This window comes from Telmatherina bonti, assembly GCF_933228915.1.
Source record: "Telmatherina bonti genome assembly, chromosome: 23".
Classification (NCBI taxonomy): Eukaryota; Metazoa; Chordata; class Actinopteri; order Atheriniformes; family Telmatherinidae; genus Telmatherina; species Telmatherina bonti.
Window position 1 is genome coordinate 5,861,333 of NC_136632.1, and position 13,297 is coordinate 5,874,629.

Below are 13,297 nucleotides of genomic sequence, written 5' to 3' on the forward strand. Positions count from 1 at the left end.
TGCTGATTGAGCAGCACTCAGTGTAAGCAACCCCCTGAGATGGTGTTTCCTGACCTTGATCCTTTGTAGTCACAAGTTTTTGACCTATATATATTTTTGATTGAAATATAAGTATTTATTTATTCATTCAATTTTTACAGGTTTTGTACACAAACTATGAAATTGAAAATGGAACTACTTTAAGGAATAATATAATGTTTTTGTAACTAAAGTTGTTATCTTCTGTAAAAGTAAGAATAAAGAAACAATGATGTGTTTTTCCTTAACAATTATTTATTTGACTACCCTGTGTTATATTATTCTAACTGTCAGTAACGAACACTTAGACTGTTTCACTGAAAAGAAAAATATGTTTGAGCCTATTCAGCAATGTTGGCTTTAAACTTTATGCAGTTGTCACATCTGGTGGGTTTTATCACTTTCACATCCTTTTTAGAAAATTGTAAAAAGTCTGTGGCATGTAAGTATCTAGATTAAATTTCTAGCTTTTCCTTTCACCTGTTTTTTTTTTATTATTATTTATTTTTCTATTTTTAATTGCATGAACTCCACTGTTATTGATTTGTTTTATATTAAACCACAACGGAATATGTCAGTAAAGTGTTTTGGGATGACTTTGTCATGAACTGGCAAACTGAATCGAATTGAAATACTATCCCCCATGTGGGCAGTTTGAGGGATGACGTTGTATACATTCTACAATATGATTGATTTAAAAAAAAAAACAAAAAAAAAAACATATTGGAGTTGATACAGTTTAGAGAAACTTAAATATAAGCCCAGTACATGCTCTACTAGGTAAAGGTAAGTTTACACTAAATATTTGTTAGAATTTGATCATCTATACTTGTGTGAAAGTCTGATTTTAGAGATGGCCCATACTCCCCTTGTCACCCTAAGGATAACTCCTTGTACGTCTTTTTTTTTTTTTTTTTTAGAAAAACAACAAACAACTATTGGTGAGAATATTTATAAATATTTGCCTTACTAATTTGAAAAGCTTTTATTGTGAAATCCCTAACCGGACGGGTGTTTCTTTTGCCGCTTTGCCGCTTGCGGAACGGCGCGCGCCGCCGCTCACACAGACCAAGCAGTCGCTGCAGCGGATGGACGCGGACGGGTCGAAGCGGTGTCGCCCAGAATTTGTTTTCCCCTGCTGTTGAGTTAGATTTATTTCGGATGTAACGGATTCATATCAAGTGGAGATTTCTGATAACCGAAGTACCGACAGCGACTCTTTTTTTCTTTTCTTTTCTTCTTCAAACCGAACCGTATCCCCTTTCCCCCCCGAGAGGAACCGCTCGATTGCCCGTCGTGTGAAAAAGGGCGTGTGTTCGGGGGTGACGGCAATTTGAACCAATTAATGTCGGTTCATATGGTATTTTAGACATTTTTTGTTTTATTTTCAACACCATCTGGGTCTGAAGGACACAGTCGAGGATGGGCTGCACGCTGAGTACCGAGGACAAAGCGGCGGTGGAGCGCAGCAAAATGATCGACAGGAATCTGCGGGACGACGGGGAGAAGGCAGCCCGGGAGGTCAAGCTGCTGCTGCTCGGTAAGCCGGAGAGGCCACGCTGGGGAGGGAGGCAGCTCCACAAACTCACAGGAAACCCTGTGGGAGGCACACCCTGTCATTAAAATCACATCGGACGAGCTGAATTAATTCTTTAATAAACAACGTTGGCTTAGAAATGTTGCCTCGTTAGCGTCCTCCATTCCTTGCTGGCTTAACTTAACTTTAAACTCAGTCATTTGTCTACTTTACGTTTTGTACACTACAAAAACACTATTATTAGCCATAAAAACCAGTTAAACTATGCAAACTAGTATGCAAGTTACTATTTGTGTAAACTTTGTGACATTATGTGCAGGTTTGAACCTGTTTTTACCAGTGTTGTAAACACCATTCAGTCCTTTCTGGTGACCAAATCCTTCCAACAATGGTCCATTTCCAGTCTGGCCCAGTGCATAGCAGGGAAAACAGGCCCATTAGGGGCCAGGCCTGACTCATTGTGACCGAAAACTGTTGCCTCTAAGCATTTCTTGCCTGCTTCAAGCTTCAGCTCTTCACCAAGCTCAGCCCCTGCTGCAGATCATTATTATTATTTACCATTTTCAGCCATATGGAGCCATGTTTAATCTGACCTGCGCCTGTTTTTCTTTAATCCTTCAGTTCAGCAATGAGATCCACGCTGAAATAACAGTTATAAAGTGGTCAGATAATGTCTGACTGGAGCCCAAAGCTGGAGAGACATGAGTATGTAAACTGGATTGGTTGTTGAAGTTAAATAACTAAGCTGCGGTGATGACATCACACGCTGATGTAGAGATAGTTATACCTCATGACCCTTTCATTACTCTCAGCCATAGCCAATTTTGACTGCCCTTTGTGTAACCAGACAATTTGCAAATCCATGCCTGAGAAAACGGCAGGCATGGGCTGTTATTTAGGTAAACTCACCAACCTTCTCCAGTCAAACCCACAGATGTTATCATTTCTTGCTTTCGTCACACTTTAGCTCCTCCTGACTTATTTGCATTTAGAAGCCCGTCTTGTGTAAGTAGCATCGCTGCTTGCCTTCAAACCACAGTCTGTAGGTGAAAACTTTTCCATCAGCACCTTAGGTGGCTGGCTTCAGAGAATGTTGACATGAACACACATGGCATGTGGGTTACCGGAGCACAAACTGTGAGAGGCTTGTATCAGCAGCAGGCAAACACCTGACAGACGGCACATAATAACTGCTGTTAGCAGCTTTTGTGGACACATTTGTGAGATAATGTGCGTTTTGCTTTTTGTTTTTTTTCATCCCCGCCTCAAAACACACACACACAAAAAAAAAAAAAAAAAAAAGCACAAGGAATGGTGGTCATTGAATCGCACATTTGGACGATGCAAACTTTTAATTTGGTGGGACATTTGGCAGGAATGTAGATATGTTCTTGTTAAAGGTAAACACATTCCTTGTGTGCTGCAGGGCCAGATGGGACTTGCTTATTGAAAGGGAGCAGGTTGGGTCATGTGTGTGTGTTCTCCTCCTGAAGGCTGGAACATGAGTTTTCACCAGGTTTTGCTTGGACATGAACCATGGGGCCTTATTTAACCCACCACGCGTGTTTTTTAGCCGCGGTGATTCTGGGCCAGGTGATGTGGCGTCGCTTGATGTGGCTTTGCCGCCATTTCCCGTCATTTGTGTTTGATCTGTTTGCCGTGGTAACCAGGTAACCCACTCAGCCTCGTCAGGTTTCTGCCTGGAGTGACATGCAGACGGCCTGGGATGGCAGGAGAAAGGCAAAGGGAGGCTGTAAGATGAGAGCGCTAATGACCGGAGCATTAAAAATGAAACAGCTCAGAGCCAAGGAGGTGTTTTTAGTTGTTTACCTTTCAGATAAACAATCATTGAAAAGACGTTTTTGAGTTTACTGATTCCCGTGTTGTTTGAGGGGTGTGTTTTACTCCGGTCGCTCCATGTTGACAGACATAAACAGTCAACAAAGCTGACTGATTGGCAACAAATGGCTGGTTATCAAATTCATAAAAGTCTCTTATGGGGTGTCCTGCTCACAAGCATGACGCTATTGTCAGAACTTGTATGATAAGTGGCGTGTGCACACCAACAGGTCCAAACCTGCTGGCTCGCTCAGGCAGCTTTCATCAAGAGAGGTGAAAACTAAACATATTTTTGACTGAACTCTTCATTTCTTGAGTCTCCGGGACCCAATTATCCTACTATTCATATCTACAAGCTAAAATAGATTAAATCTCTTCAGCCTAATTAATCTTTCTATAGTTGGAATGCAACTGAGGGATGGATTTATTAATAATCCATAGGCTTTGTCTGACTTTTGTCATTTATTCTCCCTTTTCCCCATATTTTCAAGTGATGCAACCAAACGTCTCATTTCAGAGACAGGAGCGGTCCTCTTCTGTTAACCCATAAAAGTGAAACCATTGGCGCCTTCAAGCGCCATCGCTTATCTTGTCAACAGTTTCTCAGACACAGTAGTGTCTAACTCTGCTGAGTGAATTGTGATGGGTAATTAAGCCTTTAGGTGATCTCCAGGCATTTATATCCTGTCTAGGAGGTTTACAATCCATTCCCTAAATGTCAAAATCCACCATGAGTGATCCATAATAACACCATTTTTCATCACAATTTCTAATAATAATAGAAGGCTATCGCAGAAATGTTGCTAGCAAACTTGATTTTTGTCCAGAAATTATAAAGTGGGAGTAGTGTGTGTGGGAAACAATCTTCCAGCGGTCGATTTTTGCTTTTTGGCAGATCGATCCCTGTGATTAACTGTGGTCGTTTCCCCCGGTGGGTAGCACCACTCGGCGGCTCCTGGAATCTGTCATGAGTGACTCATAGTTAAATCCGCCCAGAGGGAGATTCAGAGCGGCAGAGGGGAGGGGGGAGAGAGGAATTGGATAGTGAGTGAGAGGAACAATAAATCATAAAGGGTAGAAGACTGAGAGAATGTAAAAGAGGAAGAAAGACATGTGTGTCTGAGCAGGAATGGAAAAAAAAAGTGAGAGAAGAGGTCGATGGCGTCGGCTTTATACTGCTAATGTGGCATCGCTAATGTGCTCCGCACATTGTGCCAAACTCCAGAAGCCCTCCTCCAGTCCTTGGATCGCTAACCTCAGAGAGGACGTGGCAAGGAGACAACGCGGCCTTCAGAACACCCCCCCACCCCACAAATTTATCATCACGTTAACTGGCCCTCAAAGCAAGTGAGAATGATTAGATTTTTCCAACTAGAAAGCCGAGGTATGGCCGCCTTCTGCTGAGCACGCCGTTGTCTCCTCACCCCCCCCCCAACCAGGGGGATTGGAAGAGGGAAGAAGTGTTTGTGGTGGGGAGATAGAAACAGCTCTGTTCCCTCTGTAAGAGGAGGGGGGAAGCAGTTCACTCTGAGGGTAATCTTAAATTTTCCTAAAATAGTTTGAACTGCCGGAAAGTGAAAGCAGCTGCTGCAGTGATGCTGGGTCGGTAGCAGCGGCGGGATGGGCGTATCAAAGCTGTGGGCGTGTAACGTGACTCTGCACGAGGAGTGATGGGGCAGCGCTGTGGTTCAATGTGAAACCCTTAAAGACTGGTGAGAGTCCAAATTGCTGCAATCGGCGGTTTGTTCTGAATTTTTCTTTCCTCGGAAGTCACACCCTGACGATATCGCCGACATCCCAGGTCGACTTAAACACCAAATTCATAGGACTGGTTTAGTTTCTGCCTTCAGGGAGGTTCAGATTAGCACTGCTATGGTTTGGTTCACTTCCCATAACATTTTATAGATCATTAAGGTGCATTTCCATCATGACCAGTTTCTTTCAGATGAAAAACACACATATGATAAAATCTCATCAGTGTATTCAGATTTAAAGCAGGATATTTGCTGACGTTATGTGCAGTAAGCTGGTTCCGGATACCATAACTCCCAGTTAGCTTCAGGTACCCTGTAAAAGTGTCTTGGAGTTGGCCTGAAGTGGGTTTACTTGCATCCACACACTAAGAGGCTCTTCCTCGTAATGCAAAGTGTCCTTGGCTTTGTGAAAATGGCTTTTGGGCAAGCCAAGAGGCTCAACCGCGCCAGATCGCCGGCCATCCGTGGCCTGTCGAGCAGCGTATCCACCGTCTGCACACAGATCCTGCAGGGATCCTCAGAACCAGGTGTTTGGTTGAAAGCTCATGGTGCTGGCTCTAAACCGTCCAATGAGTGGCGACACATTATTATAATGAAGCGTCCTAAGAGCCAGGAGGGCCGTTGGACACCACATCGGCACATTTCTTATTTATTCTCATGTTTGAGTCATTTTCCACACAATGGCTCTGATGGGGATGCTTCTAGTTTTCATCCTTATGAGGGGCTTATGTCGTGTTTTCTTTGCTTTTCTTCTTTTGCTCCCGCAGGGAAAGTGGAACTAGGTTAGGCAGTGGATTTATGACGCAAGAGCCCGACATCTTGTCTCTGACCAAATCACAAGGTGGTAAAAGTGGCTTCTGTCACGATTCAATCCCACTTCCTCTTTTTCGGTTTCTGTAGCCGAAGAAGTAGCGGTTAGAGGCCTCTTCCTGAGTGGAAATGGCACACCAGTCAGAACCGCTGCTGTAATATGATTGACATTGATCGGAACACACTAGATGTGATGCGGCTGATGGTAATAACCATTAGTGTGAGCCTAATGAATGTGGTTTATGAGGATGTTGTAGAAGCTACAGCTTAAGGGCACTTCCAAGCATCTGCATCTATCACACTCACATCTATGAAGTCTCCTCAGGTGACTGAGGTGTCCTGATAAAATCAGCGCAGTTGTCATGACGCTGTGACGTCAGAGAGCTCCGCAAGACAACAGCAGAGTGTCTAAAGTCCCCCTCATCTCTCCCTCCGTCTCCCGTCGTCATGTTATGATGCAGTAAACCGCTGTCAGCCTGATGAGTCAACAGCGCCACCATAAAGTGATGCCATGTTTGACTGGATTTCACAGCGTTGTCAATGATTCTATTTTATCATTAGCTGTGGGCCTGCAGCGTTCACACCCAGAGAGCATGACGAGTCTCATGCTGTGAATACTGCAAACAAGCAGGCGGCTCATACAATGATGTATTCAGTAAAAATTAAACTGGAGCAAAGTTGATCACAAAACAGTCATCTGAGCTGGAACCACCTGAAAGCAAGGCCAAACGCCTTTTTTCCTCTGAGTGTGACACAGTTATGTCCAGTTTTCATGGTTTTTGTTCAAATCTGACATTAAAAAGGTGAAATTCCTTCGTCTCTCTAACAACCCGCCTTGCTTTCTGTCTGTTTCAGGTGCTGGTGAATCGGGGAAAAGTACGATCGTGAAGCAGATGAAGTGAGTTAACGTCACTAACATGAAGGTCCAACTGTTCTTCTGCCGTAGTGGTTCAGTCAGACGCAACACACACGAGGAGGGGCCTCATTTCCCACAACACAAACCCCGAGAGACACCCGCCACGTTTTTATAGCCTGTCCGCTGGTAACTTTACATTCTGCCAATCGCAGCGCAAACAGCCTGCAGGATGTATTACTGTGGAATATACCTCATAAAGCCACAGCATGTGATTTTCATCAGTCACCAGACGTGCATGTGTCAGAAAAAACAGCTCTTTGGCTTTATGGTTCCTTTATCAGCGGCTTCGGTCAGTTTTGTGAGAAAAGTTATAAATCTAGTTCAGCGGCAGATATAACGGATGATTGGTAGGTCGTCATTTAGCCTTCTCTTCTTCCAATAAATCCCAGTAAAAGGCATCAAACCAGCAATGGAGTGATTTAACGAACAAGTGTAGTGACGGATGTGTGACGTGTTTATCCAGCTGCCGTCACACAGGGCAAAAAAAAAGGCAAACGGCCTGTTTTGCATTATTTAAATGTGAAGCTGAAGGACAAAAGCAAGGAGAAACGCTGACTTTGTCAACATGTCTCGTTGCCAACAGGTGGAGGTAACATTTGCTTCAGGTCTGCCGGCTCACATGCACCCACCCATCAGTTGTTACTTTTCACACTGTAGGCAACCAGAAAGCAAAACATTCAGCTGGTCAGACGAGACGTCGCGGCCTACAGGGATGAATACGACCAACCAGTTATTAACTAATTAGGGGGCAGAATGGTGAAATAAATAGAAACAAGAGTTAATCAGTGATGTTCAGTCACATAACCATTAAAACGAGCGTATTGGTGTGGTTCTACTTTCTCATAGTGGTCATGATCAGGCTCTAAATAAACTTTTTGGATTACCAGTTAAGGTGACTGGTAGTTTCCTAAAGTTACTGGTAAATATTCTCTTCTTTTTGCTGCTGAATGCATTTAATCGTGTTTATTTAAATAGTTTTGTTGGTGTTTTTAATGAAAATACAGAATATTTTCTACTTTCCAGCAAACAACAACACAACCAGCTAGTTATTTACACCATCCAACCACCAGGACTGTTTTTTTTTTCCTCTTCCACATCTATGGGTGGGCCCATTCACTATTCAGATTCAGTATCACTTCATATATGTTTCATAGAAGTTCATAAAAACTGTTATAAGTTCAGTTTCATGCAGTTTGTCTGGGTTTTAAGTGCATTTTCCCTCAAGCTTTAGTCATAGAAGTTATTTAGAACAATGTGCAATAAAAGTACAATGAAACACACAAACTAACTGCTTGTGGCTTCAGTCGATGTCAATGCAAGTCGTACGTGGCACTCAGTCAATGGCTCGTTGGCTGTTTTCTGTGCTCCGCATGCACATTAACCATGAGACAGAACATCTGCTGGTGCTCCTTACTGCTGCTACCCTTTTTTCCTGTAGATTCATGAGAAACTATGGACATGATGTGAAAAATCTGCTGCATATATGTTGGATTTATTTATGGTTTGACCCAGTAATATAAATGAATGGATTCTGAATGGATTTGAATACATGAAGAAGCAACGGAGTGAGAAAACAAACTTAAACAGGAAAATGGACACACTAAAAATAATCAAATCGAGGTACTCTGAGGTGTGAGGTACCTAAGATGGCACACCCCTAGACACAAAATTTCACTTAGATTTCACTCGTCATTTAGCTGCAGTTTGTTGGTGAACAAGTACGTGTAAAGTAAGCATGCAGGCGGTGGATTGACGATGCGTCTGCATGGGAAATAAAGGGATTTGTTCCGTTCTTGGCAGTAATGGGAGGTCTGATTTTTTTTGAAGGGTTCCTCATTTAATATCACCGAGCTTTTGTTTCAGCCCAGTTTAAACATTTTGTGCTTCCTGACTTGTCTGTTACCATCAAAACTTTAAGTAAAAAAGCTGGAAACAGCAAGGAAATTTAAAAAAAAACAAAAAACTGCAAAAGTCTGAATATTATGAGATGTTAAAACGTTAAAAAATCGTGATCTCGATTCATACTTGTATACGATCTCATTTTCAAATGAAGATTTAAAAAAAAAAAAAAAAGACCACGAATGTAACGCATTTCATACTGGGACATCACCTGCATAAAAACAAGCGCTCCCTCTTTCTCCCTCAACAAATGACAACGCCACATCCTTATACCACGTGATGCAGATGCCAGCTGGTAGGAAAAAACTTGCCGACTTTCTCGCTAAATCTGGCGACTTTTTTTTTGTTAAAAGCGACTAGCAACAAATGTAACGACTTTTACTGGAGTTATTGGAGACGTTTCTGGTGTTTTGGTGACTGACTTGAAGGCACATATTGTTTAGCAGTTACTGTAAGGAAGGAGCGGTGGGAGCCTCTCCCCATCACAAAGCACTCCCAGCCGGTCAGAGGAGCAGAGAGGACACCGGCACAAGTCCACGTGCACAGTCACAATGTATAGTGCATGTGCAAATCCACTGCTGATCCCAGCCTGGCTTACAGAGTGGGATGTAAGCTAACATCATTTCTGTTGTCTCTGTTTGGTCCATTTAGATTGTTAATGTCCAGTTTAAACCGTCCAGTAAGTAGTTTAAAAGTTAGGTTTTTGCCAACATATGTTCATGTTTTACTTTGACTAAAAACAAACCAAATGTAAGAAAACTACAGAAAATAAACAAACAATAACAAAACAAAGTAACTCTGTCGAAATGTCTCTTTTGGGTCACTTTGCTGGTCCAAAGTAAAGAAAGTAGCTATTGGCTGTTCTAAAAGTTGCTGAATGACATCATCGCCTAATTTGCATAATTGGCCACATGTGTGTAATGTAAATGACGTAGGAAAGAGGAATAATGTTGTGGGAGAAACAAAAGGTGAGTCAAAACCACCCTAAATATGTTTAGTACTATGAATAAACTCTTTTCTGTTTTTTGTTTTTTTTTTTATTTTAAGTTTGTTTTTTGTTTTTTTTTTTTGTTTTTTTGCCAGTGAGATAGGCTATGGCTTAAAAAAAAAAAGTAGATTATGAATCCCTTTAGACCTACATTGCATAAATCACTTTTGTCTTCCATTGTTAAATGTCAGAAAGGACTGTTGTGTGAAATTTCGAGCTTCATGTCCAACCCTCCTGTTGTTTATATTTTAAGAAACATCACCTCATCTCATCACCTTATGCACAGAAAAAATACTGTTCAAAAATGTTACTATTAAAATTATTCAAAGGTTGTTTGTGTAAGAGAAGACAAGAGAGACATTTATTGTTTTTATGTTCAGTGTCTGCTGTTGCAAAGTTGATGTGCCGGTAATACATGTAATAAATATTTATATTGGTTGAAAATCGTGAGAGAATCATGATCTCAATTCTAAGCACAAAAATCGTGATTCTCATTTTATCCAGAATCGCGCAGCCCAAATGTTCAGACATATTTTCATTATACAAATCTTTGAGCTCTTCAGTCTCTAATATCGTTTAAATTGAACCAGGTGCTGCTTTATTTTCAGGTTTTGCTCTTTTTTTTTTTTTCTCTCTCTCTCTCTTTTTCCTGATGCTCTTGTATTTAAATTCAGCTCCCGTCCGTCCCGTCGCTCTGTAGACCCGGTCTGCACCACCACTTTGTCTTCGGTGTATCTTCTACCTTCTTTACATAATGATTTTATTCTAGTCTTTGTAGCATGTGATTGGCTGCGTGATGTGTCCATCTGAAACCGTTTGCTAACTACTGAATGATGCATTTAGTTGGTATTACGTGGTGAGAGAGGACATAATGGACAGCCTAATCAGTGACAGAAAGAAGTTCTCCTAGTGATGGTTATACGTCACTTTGGCATCTGTTTCGAGTACAACATCCCAATGAAGACATGGCGAGATAAAAGAAACAGAAACGTCCACATTTAATTGATTACTCTGTTGTTTCTGCTAACTTTTAAGTCAGGGATGCAGAAGATTGTAGGATTCACTGGATTGCTGATTAACCTCTGCCTGGAATCTTCTCAGTAAAGTAATAATGCAGTAAATTTAATAATAAAGATGGTAATTTGACATTTTGTGTACCCAAAAGTCTCAAAAGCATTGATATCAGGGCGGTTGTGGACAAACGGTGTTATTGCAGTCAGCGATTAACGTCTAAAACTGGAGCATTATGAGCACTAACTGATTTGTTATGCAGTGACAGCAGCAGTTTTGTCTTCTTTCTGCAGGATCATCCATGAAGCGGGTTACTCAGAAGAGGAGTGTAAGCAGTACAAGGCTGTGGTCTACAGCAACACTATTCAGTCCATCATCGCCATCATCAGAGCCATGGGACGCCTCAAGATCGAATTTGGTGACGTTGCGAGAGAGGTGAGTGACGGGAAGAGGTTGATTTGGTTGGTTTAGAATAGGAACATGTGGTTCTGGGGAAAAAAACTGAGCAGATTTATCTGTTTCTTAAATGTAATTTTAACCCAGTCAGTCTTGCTTGATTATAAATGATGGCGCAGTGACTTTAACGATGGCGATGCCTCCCCCGACTTCCCCCTCAGGAGGATGCCCGGCAGCTGTTTGTGCTGGCAGGCTCTGCAGAGGAAGGCTTCATGACAGCTGAGCTGGCCGGTGTCATCAAGCGGCTCTGGAAGGACGGAGGTGTTCAGGCCTGCTTCAGCCGCTCCCGCGAATATCAGCTCAACGACTCGGCAGCATAGTGAGTCACACCAACAAACAAACACATCAACAACCGGCTTAATAACTGCAAGATTCACCAGAGCTGTGAGTCATCTGCAGGGGAGGACTCATGGGTCCTACAAATTTATGTCAAATTACTGGCATTCCTGTGCAGATGCACAGAGAGCAAAAAGCTGCTGTCTGGACTTTCACACTGTCAATATTTGCCTTCCTCTACCAGGAGAAGGAAGACTTTTTAATCTTTAAACTCAAAAAGTAGAGAAAAAATTCTTTCTGTAGCCGAACGGCTGACCTATTTTTCTCTACTTGTTGGAATCCAGCATATATTGTGCAAGAACTTGTAGTACTAAAACAAAGATAATCACAAGGCAGCTCCTGAGTTGTTTGAGAAGAAAAAAGGCCTTGTTTTTCTGGCACACAACAAACCCAGTCACTGCACTTTTCCTGGGTTGTTTCTAATTAATCGATTTAGTTTACAGTTTATTTGGAAGGGGCTGCGAATGTTGGTGAAAATTACATAAAAACACCCTGGATTTCAGCCAAAGGGGACTTTCCATCTGTTGTCCCTCCAGAATGTTAAAAATACAGCAGAGGAAAGAGAAGATATAAGCAGAAGTTAGTCGCACAACCAGCCAGCTGTTGGAAGGAAAAAACTCCCCTTTAACAGGAAGAAAACCTCCGGCAGAACCCGGCTCAGGGAGGGCAGCCATCTGCCGCACAAACCACTATATACACTCATATTTATAAACACACAAAGCCAAAAACTGCATCACATATACGTTATGATACAGATGTCCTGCTATCTTCCAAAGCAATTACAATATATCGACATCTGCCAACTTTTGTCTTAATTTATGCTTGTATACATGCAAGCTTTCACATATATACATGTAAATATGCCTTTGTCTTTAATAGTGCAATTTCTCCAATGCAGTTATTTTAATTGTTAAGCAGAATAATTTCATGATAGATTAAAGTCAGTGTATTGTACTGTTTTAAAAGTACTGCAGTATGAAGAATGAAGCACCACTTCTGGTTTACACTTTAGACATATAAACAGCTTTTTACCAGCAGTATTGTTTTTACACAAAATCAGTTAAAATATTATTGTAATAAAATGAAATATTTATGACAAAGAAAGATAAAAATTTGAGTATTTATTCAGCTACAAGAATATTTAATGAATTTTCAGCTTTTGGGTGAGTTTCCTACTTAAACAGACTAAAAGCAGGATTTTTAATCTCAGCACAGAGGAATTTTTTTGCTGTTTAAAAAATGATAATTTTGGGGCTTTCAGACGTCACTCCTCCTTTGTTTCCTATGGGGCAGAAATCGCCTGTCCTCCAAGCAACAGGCAACACTCGTGCATGTGAAACTTAGCACTCATTCACGTAGACGTGCACACGAGGGTTTAGACACAAGAAGGTTAAAAAATGTCCTGCTGTTGCTCCATAGCCAATCAGAGGGTTTCATTGACTAATCAAGTAAACGGTGAATTTATCTGGAACAGCCTCCAGGTCTGCCATCCAGTAACAACCTCCACCACGATGTTTACTGGTTTATAAAACAGGATGAACACAGAAGGTCTTTTTCTTTGTACAGTGGAGTCAACAGCAAGGTTTCCTTCAGTTCAGCCAAATATTCCGTCTCTTTATCTTTGAAACCTCGACTGTCACGGACTGCATGAATATGTTGAAATTCAATTCAGTATCATAACCAATACAATTTCTTTTGGAGATGAGCTATTCAAGAGAGTGACTCAAGGGAGA

The 13,297-nt window shown here is 41.6% G+C and overlaps 1 protein-coding gene across 1 annotated transcript in view; it reads left to right on the forward strand.

Annotated features, from left to right (window-relative positions):
• The first annotated feature begins 1,114 nt into the window (after positions 1–1,114).
• Positions 1,115–13,297, forward strand: part of gnai1 (guanine nucleotide binding protein (G protein), alpha inhibiting activity polypeptide 1) — a 22,104-nt gene continuing 9,921 nt past the window's right edge. Inside the window, exons 1-4 of the mRNA XM_079262986.1 lie at positions 1,115–1,558; positions 6,814–6,856; positions 11,066–11,207; positions 11,390–11,547. Of these exons, the coding sequence (XP_079119112.1) occupies positions 1,441–1,558; positions 6,814–6,856; positions 11,066–11,207; positions 11,390–11,547 (461 nt within the window). The 5' untranslated portion in view covers positions 1,115–1,440. The remainder of the gene's footprint in view (positions 1,559–6,813; positions 6,857–11,065; positions 11,208–11,389; positions 11,548–13,297) is intronic.